Here is a 17771-nt window from a genome sequence, read left to right on the forward strand (position 1 = left end):
CAAACGGAGAGGCTAATTACAAACTGCTCTTACCTCTTTATTAAAGCGGGTCCCGGAGGCCCACGCTTTGGAAGTAGTTGTGTTATCCCATTTACATTTCTGCGTGTTTGCAAATGCTCCCAACTGCCTGCTTGACAAAGGACTGGATTTCGCTGTAAGACATTACTGCAGTCTGTGTCTTCCTGTGGGTGTGAGTTGGTGAGGGTTACTGAATTTCAGGAGGATGTCTGTTGCTGAGTAACCACCACCTCAAAACCCAGTGGTTTACAGCCACATTCATGGATTTTGCTCACAAATGTGCAGCTTGGGCAGGACTTGGCAAGACTGCTAATCTCTGCTCTCCATGGTATCCCCTGGTCAGTGGCTGGGGACTCCACTTTCAAGATGGTGCACTCACACCATTGGCAAGTAGTTGCTAGGCTACAGGCCTCTCCATAGACGACTTGGGTTTCCTCAAAACATACGGCTGAGCTCTTCCCGAAAAACAAGGTGGAAGTTCATGGAAATGTTATGACCAGGCCTCAAAAGTCACATAGTGTCCTTCTGACTTTTCTCATTGGTGGAGAGCCATACTGGTCCAAGGAGACGGATGTAGACGCTGCCTCTTGATGGGGGAGTGACAGGGTTCTAGCAGGTCATGGGTGCGTGAGAGACATCTTTGGAAAATACAGCCTGCCACAGACATGAATTCAGACATCCGTGTTCATTTACAGTTCATTCTACTAGGAGAGAACTTTGAGATCATTTAGGGCTCATAGAATTAAAAATATGAAGGCATGAAGTGGAAATAGGAGTTGAGTATTGAATATGAAGGGCATTGAATTATTGGGCATTGGAAATCATCTTTAAGTGCAATTCTCAACAGTTGTAAATGGAAAATCAGCCCCTTTAAAAAAAAAAAAACAACAACCTTATTTGTTACTCAAAGAGATCACATGTCCTCATGAGATCTGAAACTCTCAGATCATTTTCATCTTCTAGAAAAACCATCCCAGGGTTCTTCAGGGTATTTACAAAAAGAACAACAAAACATTCATTTCTTTAGCATTGTAATGAAAACCATCCCCAAGTACTTAGTTTCACTGTTCTCTTAACCATGGGAGTTTCAAATGCCGTTCAGACTGAGTTATATTTTTGTGGGTTTGGAGTCATGGGGACCAAAAAGGGTTTTTAACCAAGGGTTGAAACTGGAACAGCGCTGGTCCAGCCACACCATCTCAGTGTTTTGTTCAAGTGCCTTTCATTAATGCTCTGGAAGCCTATGTAAATCAGGGCACGGTGGGAAAAAAGTCACGAATTCTGGATGTTAAAACAGCGGCGTAGTGTGAAGGAAAACATCTGCTCCTGGTTAAACTGCTTTAAACTCAGGTTCTTTTGCCTCAGTCTCTTAACTGTGGTGCTGAGATTTGAGTTCCTTGAAGACTCTCAAACTGGTTTTCCAGAACATTCCCAGGAGTGTTAATAAGCCCTTGAGGTTCTTTGTCCCAAGCTTATAATTCCAGGGTCACTGCTATTACCAAAAAATAAAGTTGGGTTGTCAGTGTCAGCCGGTCCAGGATTCCAGATTCCAGCTGGTTCTTTCTTTGCTTTGCTTTTCTGGACACGCACTATCTTATCTCGGGCAGTGCCTTATGAAGGAATGCCCAGCTAGGAGGCATTTTTTTTTCCTTTGATGAGAATTACTGAGACAAAGGTGACCCTGTGTCTGTCTGGGCTTGGACAGTCCTGGCTCATGCCTCTTGTCACAGCATACCTTTTGCCTTCAAAAGTGTCAGATTGTTCAAAAGTTCGGACAGCAGGTCACCGATGATTTGACGCATCGCGTCACATCGCGCCTCGTCGCATGTCACCCCGTAGTTCGTACCGCCGCCTCCGCTCTGGGTCTCCATCTCCCTTGTCCGTCCTTTCCCATGGCAAGCATGGCCTCGTCTGACCTCTCCCACGAGCTCTGCAGTGACTCCTGGGCCCCGATCCCTCTCTCTGCCTCTCTCCCCCAGCCCCCTCCCCATCCGCACCACATCCTGCGGAAACATCAGTCCTCCTTGGGAAAGGCCTGATTATGTCCCTGCGGCCAGAAGCTGTGATGGCATCTCATTGCCTACAGAGCAAGATTCCAGACTCTACAGACTCAACACTCTTGAAGATCTAGCCCCGATTTTCACAGTGTGGCTTAGAGGGTGGGACGTTCTGTTGCAAATACAATCTGAGCAGTGTACCAAGTGGGAATGTGGAGCCTGAAGCCAGGCTGACTAGGTTTGAATCCTCCCTGTGATCTTCTAGCTGTGTGCCCTTGGGCAAGCTGGGCAGCCTGTCTGTGTCTGTTTTCTAATCTGTAGCATGAGAAAATTTTAAAAACCTGTTTTTTTAAAAAAATTTTATTGGAATATAATTGCTTTACAATGTTATGTTAGTTTCTGCTGTACAGCAGTGTGAATCAGCTACATATGTATAGCTATATATATATATACAAGATAGATATATATCTTATATATATATATAAGGGCCTCCCTGAGGGCTCAGTGGTAAAGAATCCACCTGTAACACAGGAGACCTGGGTTGGATCCCTGGGTTGGGAAGATCCCCTGGAGGAGGGCATGGCAACCCACTCTAGTATTCTTGCCTGGAGAATCCCATGGACAGAGGAGCCTGATGGGCTACAGTCCATAGGACCACACAGAGTCGGACACGACTAGAGCGCCTGAGCATGCAGAGCACGCACATGCATCTATCCACTCCCTCTTGGACCTTCCCACCCCGCCCCCTTCCCACCCCTCTAGGTGGTCACAGAGTACCGAGCTGAGTTCCTGTGCTCACCAGCAGCCTCCCACTAGCCGTCTGTTTTGCACATAGCCTGGTATATATGTCACTGTTACATAAGGATGAGATGAGGTAATTCACGTAAAGCCCTTGGAACAGCTTTTGGCGCAGGGTAAGCTGGCGTGCTGCCATTCATGGGGTTGCAAAGAGTCGGACACGACTGAACGACTGAACTGAGCTGAAGCGCTCAGTAAATGGAAGCTACTGTGATGACGGCTTTTTGGTGCAGGATGTTTGTCCTGCTCTGTGTAACTGAGCACACTTTCTTCCCTCTTCACGTTGCTGGCCTTGTTTCTTCTTGAATTCCGTCCCCCAAGCCATGCCTGTGTGCACAGAGTCCACCTGCGGGTCAGGTCATTTTACCAGTCATGCAGCCACGGAACTGGCAAGCGGCAAAGTCTGGTGCATATTCTTGACTTTGCCATGCGACTCTGATGAGAGTCTATGTAAATGCTTGCTAACGTGAGATGTGGGGGATTTGATGGCTCTATTGTCTTTGTGGGCGTGCCCTGGCCTTAGTGGAAGCTCAGGTTGGGTAGCCTCGGCAGGAGATGCAGACCCTCCTGAGGTCCTGTGACTTGGAGGTCCGTCGGTTTTCCTGCCTGGATGATGCCGAGGTCTTTGCTTTTGCTCCGAGATCCTGGTCTGAGCTCATCTATGCAAAGTGCTGCTGATAGGCAGATGTCGAGGGAGATCAGGCGTTTGCAGGGCCCGTGCAACTCTGCCAGAGGGGAGACCCCGCCCACTCCAGTCCCTGCCCTCCTGATCTGGGTGCCCGTGCAGTGGCAGACTGCCCTGGGAAGGGGAGAGCTCAGGTGTGGACATTGACTCCAGAAAGTACTCTTAAAAAACAATCTTCAGTTATACTGCAATAAAGCTGAGAAAAGAAATCCAGAGCAGAGCTGAGAAGAACATAGCCCAAGACAAGGAGACGAATGCTGTGTCCATGCAGACAAAATAACCTAGAGTACTGGCCCGGGGTCCACTTTGACCAAAACGTATCAACATTATTGTGATCCGTGTGGTCTTAACTTGCTCGGTTTTGTTTGGTTTAAATATCAGTTGCCTAATATCCTCTTCTTGACTTTCGTACATGTGGGTACTGAACAGATTTCAAATTTTATTTCCCATGAGATGATATATCTACATAACAGACATTAAATACTAATTTTTTCTGCCCTGAGATTCCTTTTCTTCTGAAAGCGGCTTTATTCCCACAGTCCGGTTGTGTGATTTCCACAGGAGCCGCCCTAACACTGGCCAGAGCTGATTGGCCCTGAGGTGAACACCTGAGCCAAGCTGAGCCAATCGGAGCCCTTCCCTGAGATCTTTTGCTTGTGTGGACCCAGGACATTTAGATAGTCTGTCTCCAGTGGCTGAGCCACGAGCAGAGAAACTCAGAAGTTGGAAATGGCCATATTTCCTGCCCCATGGAGAAAATTGGTCCTACAAGAGAAAGAAGAAGAATGCTAACAATTTTTTTAAGAAGACATAGGGACAAAACCTGGAGCCGTTTTCCTGATGGTGGTAGAGATGCTGGTCCTGAGATTCTACCCTGCTGGCCACTTGGGTCACCATTAGATCCTTCCCCAGAGATAGGCCTTTCCTTGCTCCCTTTCCATCTCTGACTGAGACTTTTGACATCAGGTTGGGATCTTCTGGTGGTTTGGTTTTCACAGGGCATTAAGAGCTGGTTAAAGAGACTTCCCTGGTGGTCCAGTGGCTAAGACTCCACAGTCCCAATGCAGGGGGCCCAGGTTTGATCCTCAGTCAGGGAACTATATCCCACACGCCGTAACCAAGACCCAGCACAGCCAAATAAGTAAATAAATTTTGTATTTATATATATATATATATGTATTTTTTTTTTTTTAAGAGCTAGTTGAAGATTTTTGAGAGTTGAGAGCTTAACAGCATATTCCCTTTTGGTTCTACTGATTTCCCAGGAATGACATTTTCAGTGAATGGTGAAATTATAGGCACAATCTAAGTGAAAGCACCCAGCCAGTTAATAAAGATAATGAAGGCCAATAAAACTCCTTTCATCAGAAACACTTGCCCTGAACAGTGCCACCAAAGGATGGATTTGTTCTCTGCTCCTATCTCAGCGCTGGACTCCATCTCTTCCTTCTGTTTTTAAGGGAGTTTACAGTTTTCCAGGTTATTCCATCATTTCTCAAGCATCCCACCAGATCACTGCTAGTGGCAGAGGAGAATAAAACCTCTTCTCCCAACTCTAGCCCTGCCAGGGACTTAAGAGTTAGGAAGCAGTGGTCCTTCAGACTAAGCGCAGGCAGGTTGAGGAGATCAGATGGACTCTTCAGAGTCTCTAGAGTGAGACCAAAAAGTGTTGCATCCAGGAGGTCAAGGATGGTGCCTGTTTGCTTCCCCAGGACCTCGTTCTCAGCACATAGTAAGTACCTGAGTAAGTAACGTCTTACTCGGTAAGATACTGAGGAAGTAAGTAGTGAGTGAATTAATCATTATTATTATCCCCATTTTACAGATTAGGAAACTGAGGCTCAGATACAGCAACTGGGTGGATCAGTGACATAGCTAAGTGCGTGGCAGGGCTGAGTCCAGAGCTTCAAGCCTCAGACTCCTCGTCTCAGGCTCATTCTGAGTCTTCTCAGTCATTGAAAGAGAAAACCACAACCCCAGAAGGCTGCAGGATCTTTCCGTGTGGCCTCACGACTGAGCTGAATACATGGCAGCACTGGGTAGAAGTTTCAGTTCCTGAAGCTACGTGTTAACACGTCAGAACCAAAGACCGCTGCAGACTTGAGCTAAGACCTGTGTTATTTTTGAACCTCCATTTTCGGAAGGCTGTACAAGAGCTCAGGCGACAGAAGATGAGAAGGGTTGTGTGTGTGGGTGCGTGAGATAAAATATTCACCGTGAAGACTCACGTGTGACTGTGCAACCAGAACAGCGTTTTTGCGTCTGTTCTTGACATATGGTTCAGCCTCTGTCTGTAGGTTCCCTGTGTATGTCACGGGTCCCCAGAGACTTTAAAATGTCAGCTATCACAGGATGGTGGCCCCTGAGTTACAGAGAGGGGTCAGAGTGGTCAGTGCTCTGGTTTAGGGTCCATTTGGGATGTCTTTATGTGTGAGTCTCGGTCTTTACTCTGTGTTATATGCCTGTGCAGTCACTGTTGAAAACCCCGTTTCTGTTGCTTGGTATTTTATATGGTTTTTTATGCTCTGTATCGGCAGTGTCCAGTAGAACTTTCTATGATGATGGAAGTATTCTATATTTGCACCAGACGTCCTATATTTGCATTCAGTAGGGCAGTCACCAGCCACCGGGGCCATCAAACACTTGAAATGTGGCTGATGTGACTGAGGAATTGAATTTTTAATTTTATTTTATTTGAACTAATTTAAATTTAAATATTAATAGTCACACTTGGCTAGTGGCTACTATCATATCAGATAGCGCATCTTTATATTTTCAAAAAGTCAGTAAGTTTCTGATTCCCAGCCTTAATTAGCATGATAGTTTTAGGGATTCCAATAAGTTCATCCGAAAGTTGGAAATGGCCTATAGACATTAAATCTACCAATTAAAAATGTAATCCCTTTCCCGTAAAACGTGGCGAGGAGACTTCTTTCACCCGGGCAACAGTGACTGCCGTCCGGTTCTTGTGCGTGCCAGCCTCTCTTTGGGGACCTTTAATCATCACTAGACCACGTCCTTCTCTTTGTTCCTGTTCAGGGCCCACTTCTCTCCCTGCCTTTGGGGACCCCTTAGCCAGCCCTTCCTTTCACGCTCGGTCTGCTTTAGGTTTGGAGATAATTCATCAACCTGCTGCTGCAGTCCTCTTCCCCTGATTCCCTTCATCTGCTTTTCTCCTGTGTGACTTTTCTCCCGAGAAACAACTCATAGTGTTATCTATCCGTCTGTCTGTCTGTAGTATGAGACTGAAATTGAGATTGATTTACGTTACTGGCCCAAATGACTGTGGAGCTGGGCTGTCCCAAACCTCCAGGGCCATGTGGTAGACTAGAGGTTTTGGGTAAGAGTGATGTTGCAGTGTCAAGTCTGAAGGTTGAAAACTCAGGCAGGTTGTCTGGAGGCAGAATTCCTTCTTTGGAAAACCTTGCTTTTCGCTTTTAAGGCCAACTTGATTGGCAGAGGCCTGTCCACATTATAGAGGGTGACTGGCTTTACTGAAAGCCAGTGGACTGTAGATATCAACTACATCTAAAAGTATCTTTACAGCAGTATCTAGACCAGTGTTGACAATTAGTCACTGTAGTTTTATCCAGGGTGGCACATAAAATGAACCGTGACACCGTCTTCATTAGATTCAGACCGAACGGTCCTCGACCGTCGCTGGCCCTTCACCTGTGCCGTCCCGCGTGGCCTGTGGGTGCTCCAGTCCTGTTAGACTGAATGGTCCTCGACTGTCGCTGGCCCTTCACCTGTGCCGTCCTGCGTGGCCTGTGGGCTCCAGTCCTGTCGGCCTGTTAGCAGGAGCGCTTTCTGCTGTCTTTCCTGTGTCACATATGGCTTCCATGTTTACCAAACCCAATCAGGACCCCATTTCTCCCTTACTGGTTTTACCCTCATTGCTAAATGTACTCTAAACAAGCGTGTGTGTAAGACGAGACAGAGTGTGCATTTGAACTCAGCAGCAGCAGCAGCATGGCATTCATTTTGAGAGTAGAGTAACAGACAGTATGCCCTGGATTTTCAGGGACTACCCCAACATCATGGTGTTACTTTTAATAAAAATAATTCTTGAAATATTTAACCAAAGATGATATCATTTTCTGATGCATTGAGACTTTTTATAGAAAGAAATTTTTTTCAAAAGAAAAAAGAAACCAAAAAAAAAAAAGAAATAAGAAACCTTTTTCACGTTATTATGTCTGGTTTTAGGTTGGGTGAATATAATTATCACATTTGTTCTTACTCATCACAGAGTTGAACGAAGTCTTGAGTCAGTTGAAAACTGTCTTGTTTAATCTTTGGTGCTTAAACCAGAAGTTGTTACTCTTTTAAGTGTTGGGGATGGGATTGTTTTTAATGCAGCTGATGTGATAAAAAGATGGATGAGGGTGTATATTCAGTTAAATCATGTATTTGAGTGGGCATCTTGGGACAGTTTGGGCTGTATAATGTGAAGGAGTGCTGTCATTCAGGAGCACTGGTTTGTGTGAAGATACTCAGGGGCGGATCCAAGCTTTGCCATGACCTCATTGCAGTTGTTAGAGAAGTTACGCGGGTGTGTGCCTGACAGTCTGTGGGGAACTCCTTCCCCAAGGTGGCTTGGGTATTCAGGGTTTGATCTTCTGTATGGACTCGATTCCTTGCTCTTGAACACCTGGCCCAGCTTGATGCCATGGTGGTGTCCAGCAGCAGCCACTGAGTCTCTGAAAGTAAAGTGACCCGGATGTCTGGGGGACGGGAGCGGGGCTCCAGAAACATCGCAGGATGGTCTGGCAGGACATGGTGAGTGGATACACGGGTTACAGAAAGGAAGGTGCTGAAGAGCAGGCGCCTTGACCCCAGTTTGAGACCCATGGTGGACCCATCAGCTGTGATCACTGGCCATGGAGTTCTGAGCCCCAGAGAAAAGGCAGGTCTGGGGAGTTCAAACTTGGGCGTAATGAACACATGCTGCTGCTGCTAAGTTGTGTCCGACTCTGTGCGACCCCATAGACGGCAGCCCACCAGGCTCCCCCGTCCCTGGGATTCTCCAGGCAAGAACACTGGAGTGGGTTGCCATTTCCTTCTCCAATGCATGAAAGTGAAAAGTGAAAGTGAAGTCCCTCAGTCGTATCCAACTCTTAGCGACCCCATGGACTGCAGCCTGCGAGGCTCCTCCGTCCATAGGAGGAGACAAGAGTACTGGAGTGGGTGCCATCACCTTCTCCGAATGAATACATGACTAGTGGCTAAATCTAAATGAGTACAGGAGGTTCCCATGGGCGTGAGGAGAGCTGGTGGTCAGAAGTGAACCCTGACGAACACTATCTCATGCCTGCCTTTCTGAGGTTTGTGAGGCTTGCTTAACAAAGGTTACAAATGAAGGAATGAGCGAGAAACAAATAGAGTTTGGTTTGACACCTCTAGAAAAATCAAAGGTGTCACAGCCTCTAGGGTCTGGCCAAATATCGATCTTTATAAAATCTAAATGTGGGTTTTCTGGTTAAAAAAGACTGCTCACCCTTTCTGGGAAACAATTTGGCAGCCTGTACCCAGCCTTTGAAGAGCTGATATCCCTTGGCCCGTCCATTCCACTTCTGGGAATCCACCCCAAGATCTGCAGACAAAGATTCGTGCACAAGGATGTTTCATGTTCTTGAGATACACGTTCCCTGGAAGGCTTGCCATGGAGAGAGGCAGCGTCTTTACCATTTACCTTGAGCGTCTTTTTAAGAGTTTTGATGATTAAACAATGCCAGGTGTAGGATACAACACTTACATTACTGTTTAAGATAAAAGATGAGCATTCGAAGAAATCTGTGCTTTGCCCTTGGACACCCCCCTCCTTCCGCTCTCCAGAGCTGCTGTGCTGGGTAAGTTAGGGACCTGTTGCTGCTGAGTGAAGTCTGAGGCTTTGTCGTCTTGTCGTTTCGTGATATCCATGGTGTGGCCCTTGTGATGTCTGGTCCAGCCTCATTTCTGGGCGCTCCTGGCTTCTCATGTCATGTCCCAGAAATATTTCTGGGAATCTGTTCACTCCTCAGGCTGTTGCACACTGTCAGGCCTTTGACCGTGAAGCTCCTTCTGTCTCCTTGACTGCACTGCCCTGTCCCTTTCTCTCACCTGTCTGGTGAATTCCTATTCATCCTTCAAAGCCTCCTGCAGGTTGAGTCCCCAAATAGGTTTTGTTCAGCACGATATTTGGGGAAAAATCCGAATGAATGTTGTAGGGGAGGCTCACACATTCCAGCTCTGCCATAGCCTTCGCCTCCTCCAGCTGTGTTACTCTATTTCATTTCTAATAGCCCTGACCTTCTGTGAGAAAGGTCTCAGTGTCCCCTTCAGGCAGAAATAATCACTTTCTATACCTTCATATTGGAGAAGGCGATGGCACCCCACTCCAGTACTCTTGCCTGGAAAATCCCATGGGTGGAGGAGCCTGGTAGGCTGCAGTCCATGGAGTCGCTAAGAGTCGGACACGACTGAGCGACTTCACTTTCACTTTTCACTTTCATGCATTGGAGAAGGAAATGGCAACCCACTCCACTGTTCTTGCCTGGAGAATCCCAGGGACGGGGGAGCCTGGTGGGCTGCTGTCTCTGGGGTCACACAGAGTCAGACATGACTCAAGTGACTTAGCAGCATACCTTTATATCCATTACTGTGCTTTGTTTCTCTATGAAAATTTTCTGAAATGTGTACTTCTTTTCAATTATAAAGGTGATATGTATGCTTGTTAGATAAATTTTGAAAATTTACACATACAGCCATGATAATGCTGTGTTTTAAAAGCTTACAATCTTTATTTTTTATGTAACATCATAACATAAGCATTATTGTGCCACGTTAGTATAATTATTTTTAAAATCTGTTTACAGTAATCAGCTGAATCTTTTGACAGTTAAGACTCCTATTTTGTAGCCCCAGCACCTAAGCGTGATGCTGTTTTGAGCCAGTGTAGGAGCGTAATAAATGTTTGTTGGTTTGTTGGATTCTAGAGCTGAAACGGAGAAGGCATTGGCGAACCACTCCAGTACTCTTGCCTGGAAACTCCCATGGACGGTGGAGCCTGGTGGGCTGCAGTCCATGGGATCTCTAAGAGTCGGATACGACTGAGTGACTTCACTTTCACTTTTCACTTTCATACATTGAAGAAGGAAATGGTATCCCACTCCAGTGTTCTTGCCTGGAGAATCCCAGGGAAGGGGGAGCCTGCTGGGCTGCTGTCTATGGGGTGGCACAGAGTCAGGCATGACTGACGTGACTTAGCAGCAGCAGCAGTCGGTCTCCATCCCTACCTTCCAGGAGTCATTCTGGAAGAAGAGACACAGATCCCCTCAGTATTTAATGTGTTCATTCACTCATTCATTCAGCAGATCCTTATTGATCACCTACTATATGTTAGGCAAATTACTAGCAAATCACGCTTCTTTATTATTGACCGTGACGTAATCCATAGTGTTTCTCTCTTGCCTGTGCTGCCAGGAACCTCGGAGATTAGCTGCCCTCAACCTCAGGTTGTTTGGTACAATTATCTCCTCCTTGTTTGGTTTTTAAAAAGTTTGTCCTGTGTCTTCTTTTAGAAGCTTTCTAAAACAGTTTCTAAAAATAGGTAGATATCACAGATTAATGGGTAAAAAATGAATTTTCAGAATGGAAATGATGACTTCAAGGTTTTTTAAAAAAACGTTTGAAGTGTGAATTGAGCCAGCCGCGGGCATTTGTGTGGACACGTGCATGTCGGAGAATTTGATGCTTTGACACGTGTCCACTTGGCCTTGTACTTAGAGAATGAACTTGGACCTGAGCCAAACCTGACTTGGAACCTGACTGCCCACAGCTCGCTTTATGACTTTAAATGTCTCTGGGCTTCAGTGTCCTCATCTGAAATGAAGATCAGTCAGACCATTGATATAAGATGAACTGGGCTGTATGTTCGTGTTACTGCTCCAGATCATTTTCCAGAATGGCCAGGGCTGAACTAAAATGACCTTCTGCCTTAAGTTAGGGTGGGTCATCTGTGGAGGGGTGATGAGGCTTGCTTATCCCTTAGAGAGGAGCTCGTGCTGGTGTTTCTTCAGTTCAGTTCAATTCAGTTCAGTCGCTCAGTCATGTCCGACTCTTTGCAACCCCATGAATCGCAGCACGCCAGGCCTCCCTGTCCATCACCAACTCCCGGAGTTCACCCAAACCCATGTCCATTGAGTCAGTGATGCCATCCAGCCATCTCATCCTCTGTCGTCCCCTTCTCCTCCTGCCCTCAATCCCTCCCAGCATCAGAGTCTTTTCCAATGAGTCAACTCTTCGCATGAGGTGGCCAAAGTACTGGAGTTTCAGCTTTAGCATCAGCCCTTCCAATGAACACCCAGGACTAATCTCCTTTAGAATGGACTGGTTGGATCTCCTTGCAGTCCAAGGGACTCTCAAGAGTCTTCTCCAACACCACAGTTCAACAGCATCAATTCTTCGGCACTCAGCTTTCTTCACAGTCCAACTCTCACATCCATACATGACCACTGGAAAAATCATAGCCTTGACTAGACGGACCTTTGTTGGCAAAATAATGTCTCTGCTTTTGAATATGCTATCTAGGTTGGTCATAACTTTCCTTCCAAGGAGTAAGCGTCTTTTAATTTCATGGCTGCAGTCGCCATCTGCAGTGATTTTCGAGCTCAAAAAAATAAAGTCTGACACTGTTTCCACTGTTTCTCCATCTATTTCCCATGAAGTGATAGGACCAGATGCCATGATCTTCGTTTTCTGAATGTTGAGCTTTTAGCCAACTTTTTCACTCTCCTCTTTCACTTTCATCAAGAGGGTTTTTAGTTCCTCTTCACTTTCTGGTGTTTCTTACTCCTTCTCAAATGACAGGAGGGTTGCTGCTGACGCCTGGCGGCTTTCTGAGGTCATCCGCTCGGGGGTCGGGGACTGAGCCCCCCAGAGCCCTGCGGTCTCCCCCTCCTGCCGCATATGTAAAGTGACCTGAGCACCCTTGCCCAGCAAGTCCCCGAAAGCTCGTCTTCTAATTTTGGCCAGCTCTTGCTTTTGTTTAGCTTTTACTTTCCATCTGTCTTTCACTTATGACAATTACACTCAGTCGCCTGCGGTGGGGGTGCGCTTGCTTTTTTAGGGAGGGAAGGGTTCACACGGCCCAGAACTCAGTGCGACCATGTGCCCCCCATGTTGAGGCTCAGGAGGTGAGAAGGCTTCGCCTGTTACCTGGACCGGATCGGGGGTAGAGAGCCGTGGGTTGGCGTGTGCAGTGCCCACAGGCTGGGCATGGTCTTCAGGCGTCCGTGCCTCCCCCTGGGCCGCTGTCCTCAGAGGTCCCCTCTCTCGGGCTGTGCCATCAGCTTTTGCACACTGGTGATTCTCACCACCTTTGCCCTTCTCTGCCAGAGCAATTGTTTCAGAGAGGAAGCTCTTTGAGTCATAAAATGTCATCTGGTAGTTAGTATGTGGTTATATAGATGTATTGAGTTATATAGTAGCCTGATTAGCAGGAAGTAGGTGATTCATCAGAAAAAAAAAGAATCACACAAAAAAATAAACTCTTACCAAAATGAGCTTCCTCTTTTAGCCTCTTGTTGTTCCAGCTCATCCTTTTAGAACCTTTTTTCAGCTTCTTAGGAAAAATTATTAATTGGGACTAATGTAGCGTTTCACAGAGAGGCCATCCCAGCCCTTCACAGTCGAATGCTTCATTTTTTTTTTTTACAGTTTAAGAAAACAAGCCCCTCTCTGTCCCCAGCAGGCCGGACTTGGGGTGTGGCCACCACCTTGAAGAGGTGGAGCCTTGGCCAGCTTGAGAGATTTCCGTTCAAACAGGAACATCCAGACTTCCCTGGTGGTCCATTGGTTAAGACTCAGTGCAGTGGGGCGTGGGTTTGATCCCTGCTTGGAGAACTCAATTCAGTTCAGTTCAGTCGCTCAGTCATGTCTGACTGTTTGCAACCCCGTGGACTGCAGCACGCCAGGCCTCCCTGTTATCACCAACTCCCAGAGTTTACCCAAACTCATGTCCATTGAGTCGGTGATGCCATCCAGCCATCTCATCCTCCGTCATTCCCTTCTCCTGCCTTTAGTCTTTCCTAGCATCAGGGTCTTTCCCAGGGAGTCAGTTCTTCTCATCAGGTGGCCAAAGGATTGGAGTTTCAGCTCCAACATCAGAGAACTAAGATCCCATGTGTGGTGTGGACGCGCGTGCACACACACACCCACACACACACCCAGAAACACCCCCCGAGGCCTCCCTGAGGTGCCGCGTGTGCCCCCTCTCTGATGGAACGTCCTGTTTACCCGTTTCCCTTGGTTTGGTTTGCCTCACAGATCCAGGAGGCTGCGAGTCGCGGCCTGAAGTTCGTCGGTGTCGTGCCTCAGTACCGCTGCCCTGGGAGCCCTGCGGGCAGCTGCCCCCCAGCAGATGCCCGGGATGAGACACAGGAGCCTGGAGGTCATGGGGCTGCAGAGGAGCTGGGGGCTGCAGATGCTGCCGTGGGGACGGACGGAAGCCTGGAGCCCGGCCAGGGCCCGAGAGAGGAGACGCCTGCCACCCAGCAGCCCAATTCGCCCCCAGGAGAGGGGGACGGCGCAGAGTCTCCTGCTCGAGGGACTCCGGAGGGACCAGATGCTGACCTGCCGTCGGAAGGGCCTGGAGAGCCGCTCGCGGCCAGTAAGTATGTCAGCACCGGGACTCTGAGCCACGTGGAGAGCGGCTGCTAGCTTTTCAGTAATCACCGGGGGCCTTTTAGGAAAATGAATGGAATTTGAATGTAGAGATGGCAGTCCATCAAACAGGAGAAGTTGTCGAGCCGTTTTCCGGGCCTCCTGACTCTTCCTTCCTGAGGCTGTGCCTTCTGGGGGTGGGGGGTGGGCAGACCACGGGATGCTGACTTGTTGCGGCTCCAGAATGTCACGATTGCAGCAGGTTCTAGAATGCATGGTGTTTTCTCCCCACGCCCACACGCTGCCCCCAGATTACCCCGTGTGACCCCAGGAAGCGTGGTGATGGCTGGGCACCCATGCAGAAAGCACCTTCTGCACCTGGTCCTCTTGTTTTGAATTTAAAGAAGGAAATCCAGAGCCCCAGCGAGGATGAGGCGTGAGGTGTGCAGGAAGCTGCTGACTCAGCCCTTGTGCTGTAAACAGCCAGGCTTCGGGGGGTCTGTCTCGTGGACAGACCAGCACCGTGGAGCACATGCGGCCAGGGAGAGGCCACCGGGAAGCGATTGCTCTGAGTCACGGTGTTTAATGGCCGCTAGGGCACGGACTCTAGGTTGGAGATTTCAAATAACGATGCAGGAAGGAGGCTGGCAGCCAGTGTTAACAAATGCTTCCTTCTTCCTGTGACGTGGGAGGCCACTTTGCATCATTGCCCCCTTTGCAGCTGAGTACACTGAGGTTCAGAGAGTCCATCCATTGCCCAGGCTGGAAACAGATCTGCTGGATGAACCCAGGCTGGCTCCCCGCCTGGTCCTTCCTGTGTGATGCTCAGACAGGTGATCAGAGTTTACTGAGCCCTCAGACTGCAGGCAGTGAAGTTGCTCTTCATTTCCCCACGACTCCCTTCCACTTTCCTGCTCCAAGAAATCTTGCGTCCCGCCATTTCCTGGAAGGCAGGCCCTTGTATGAGCTGTTTCCCCTTTGGAAGGTGACGAGTGACGAGACTGATGGGAGGAGGCCCAGGTCTTGGGGAGACTTTCTCTTTAGGCCTTTCTGGATCATCTCCCTGGTTAATGTTATTGGTGGTGGTGGTTTAGTCGTTAAGTCGTGTCTGACTCTTGTGATCCCGTGGACTGTAGCCCGCCAGGTTCCCCTGCCCATGGGATTCTGCAGGCAAGAATCCTGGAGTGGGTCACCATTTCCTTCTCCAGGGGATCTTCCCCACCCAGGAATCGAACCCGGGTCTCCTGCATTGCAGGCAGATTCTTTACCAACTGAGCTATGAGGGAAAGCCCTGGTTAATGTTATTATTTATATACTAATTCTTGAGGTTAGCCTCTTACAACTGATGAGAAACTGCTTATGCTTTGAGAACAGAAAAGGGTGAGGGAGCTCCCTAGAGGCCAGTGGTTAAGACTCTGCACTTGCACTGCAGGACGCCCAGGTTCAGTCCCTGATCAGGGAACCAAGATCCCCCAAGCCACACAGTGCCGCCAAAAAAAAAAAAAAAAAGAGGAGAAATAGCTTTTCTTGTTATGTCACAGATCCCGAAAAGAAAACTGTGAGATGGTTAATGCTGGGGCTTGTTTGCAAGGATGACTTAGAAGGGGAGATGGTAGCCACCTCACTTCAGGGAGAGATCAGGATTAGTGTTTCATCAGGGCCTTGATTTGTGGTGGCTCAGATGGTAAAGAAACTGCGTACAATGCAGGAGATGAGGGTTCGATCCCTGGGTCAGGGAGATCTGGAGGAGGGCATGGCAACCCACTTCAGTACCCTTGCCTGGAGAATCCCATGGACAGAGGAGCCCAGCGGGCTACAGTCGGTGGGGTCGCAGAGAGCTGGGCGTGACTGAAGTGACGGAGCACGCGTGCCAAAGGAGGGGTCCATTTAAAGCACTCCTAAGTAGGAGCCCTCACGACTGGGGTACAGGCCCCGTCATCCTGACCATTGCCCCCAGCTCCGCACGGAGCCCTGGCTTTGAGAAAGGAGGCCATCGATACAGAAGGGCCCCTCGGGAGTTTCCAATGTTCCCTGTTCTGGAGCGCACCTTCCTCCAAGACTCCCTCCAGACTGGCCACCTCCTGGGGTTAAGTAACCGCGGAGACTTGTCCCAGGACTGTCCCCCTAGGCCCCCTGCTGTCCTGCGACTGTTCCCTCCCTCAGACCCTTCCCCCGTCGCTGGGCGCACAGAGACCCCCCCCCAACACCCAAGGGTCTTGGCCTGCGCCTCGTTTCCTCAAACCCCTGTTCTCTCCTGGAAAACCAGAACCTTCTGCAGAATGCAGGGTTCAGGTGCGTCTGGAGGTGGTCAGCCCAAGAGCGTGTGAGAACTGCAGCTGTGAGGGGTGACAGTGCCCCGACCCCTGTCCTGCTTGGTAGGCGGCTGGCTGGCTGTTATCTGAGCGTGGCTCTTAGCTCTCTGCATAGGAGGCCACAGGTCTCCGAGACTTAGGCAGCTCACTGTGACCCTTATGTCTCTTCCGGTGGAATAAATGAATCTTTGACTCTTCCTTATCAGCCAGTGAACACACAGGGCTCCTGGTGCCCAGGCTTGGCCTCACGGGACACAGGACGGTCATCATGGTGACAGCCCTCCAGTGGCCAGGTCTCAGCTTGCCCGTGTGACCATGTGCACAACAGCTTTATGACAGAGGATGCTCTTACTGTGCCTGTGTCACAGGAAGTGGCCTGTGTGCCCTCCTAGAGTTACACTTTATCTCATAGTTTGAGTGTTAGGGCTTCCCTGGAGGCTCAGCTGGTAAAGAATCCTCCTGCAATGTGGGAGACCTGGGTTTGATCCCTGGGTTGGGAAGATGCCCTGGAGAAGGGAAAGGCTCCCCACTCCAGCATTGTGGCCTGGAGAATTCCATGGACTGTATAGTCCACAGGGTCACAGAGTAGGACACGACTGAGCAACTTGCACTTGAGCATCAGTTGAGCGTAGCTTCCACCTCCTAGGAGGCTGGCCAGGGACGCCGTCCCCACTGGTCAGCTGGCCCGGCCCCCAGCTCAGCCCAGCTCCTGTCCTGGTTGTTTTCCCGTCTGTCCTGGGGCATCCACAAACAACCACGTCTCCCAGCGCTCCCGCCCTGCTCTCAGCTTCCCTCCACTCAGGGCTCCCTAAGGAGGGCCAAGTGCTTTAACTCCGCTTCCTGCTGGTGGGTTTAAATAGGCAATCACAGCAAGACAATTAAAAAACAGTCCAGAGGACATCTCCCTGCTCTGCCTCTGCTCCGCCTTTAATTCATCCGCTCTCTCTTATCAATGCTGGGGGCTCAGCGAGGCCCTCAGGCTCTGCGTCCGTCAGGGTGGCCCCCCATCCCCCGGGCTGTGGGACCCCTCGGGTCCAGGGCTTCTGCCCCCTACGTCCACCCGGATTTCGCTCGTCCTGGGAGCGTCCTGTGGGCTCTGCGTCCGTCCGGGCGCCCCCCACCTCCCTGGACCACGGGGACCCCGCGGTTGGCTCCCCACGTCCACCTGGGCTGGGTCCAGGGGTTCATCCCCCGACATCCACCCAGGCTACGCTCGTCTGGGAAGCATGCTGTCGGCTTTCTGTCTGGGTGCCCCCACCCTAGACCCCCCGGGCCACGGGACCCCTCGGGTCCAGGGGTTGGCTCCCCACGTCCACC

General features: G+C 49.4%; 1 protein-coding gene across 8 annotated transcripts in view; it reads left to right on the forward strand.

Moving 5' to 3' along the window:
• RFTN1 (raftlin, lipid raft linker 1) overlaps positions 1–17771 on the forward strand; it is a 220955-nt gene that overhangs the window by 136885 nt on the left and 66299 nt on the right. For all 8 annotated transcript variants that reach the window (XM_010856723.1, XM_010856717.1, XM_010856720.1 and 5 more), the window contains exon 5: positions 13807–14149. In XM_010856723.1, the coding sequence (XP_010855025.1) occupies positions 13807–14149 (343 nt within the window). The remainder of the gene's footprint in view (positions 1–13806; positions 14150–17771) is intronic.

The sequence above is a fragment of the Bison bison genome, unplaced genomic scaffold (genome assembly GCF_000754665.1).
Source record: "Bison bison bison isolate TAMUID 2011002044 unplaced genomic scaffold, Bison_UMD1.0 scf7180017864374, whole genome shotgun sequence".
In the NCBI taxonomy this organism is placed as follows: domain Eukaryota; kingdom Metazoa; phylum Chordata; class Mammalia; order Artiodactyla; family Bovidae; genus Bison; species Bison bison.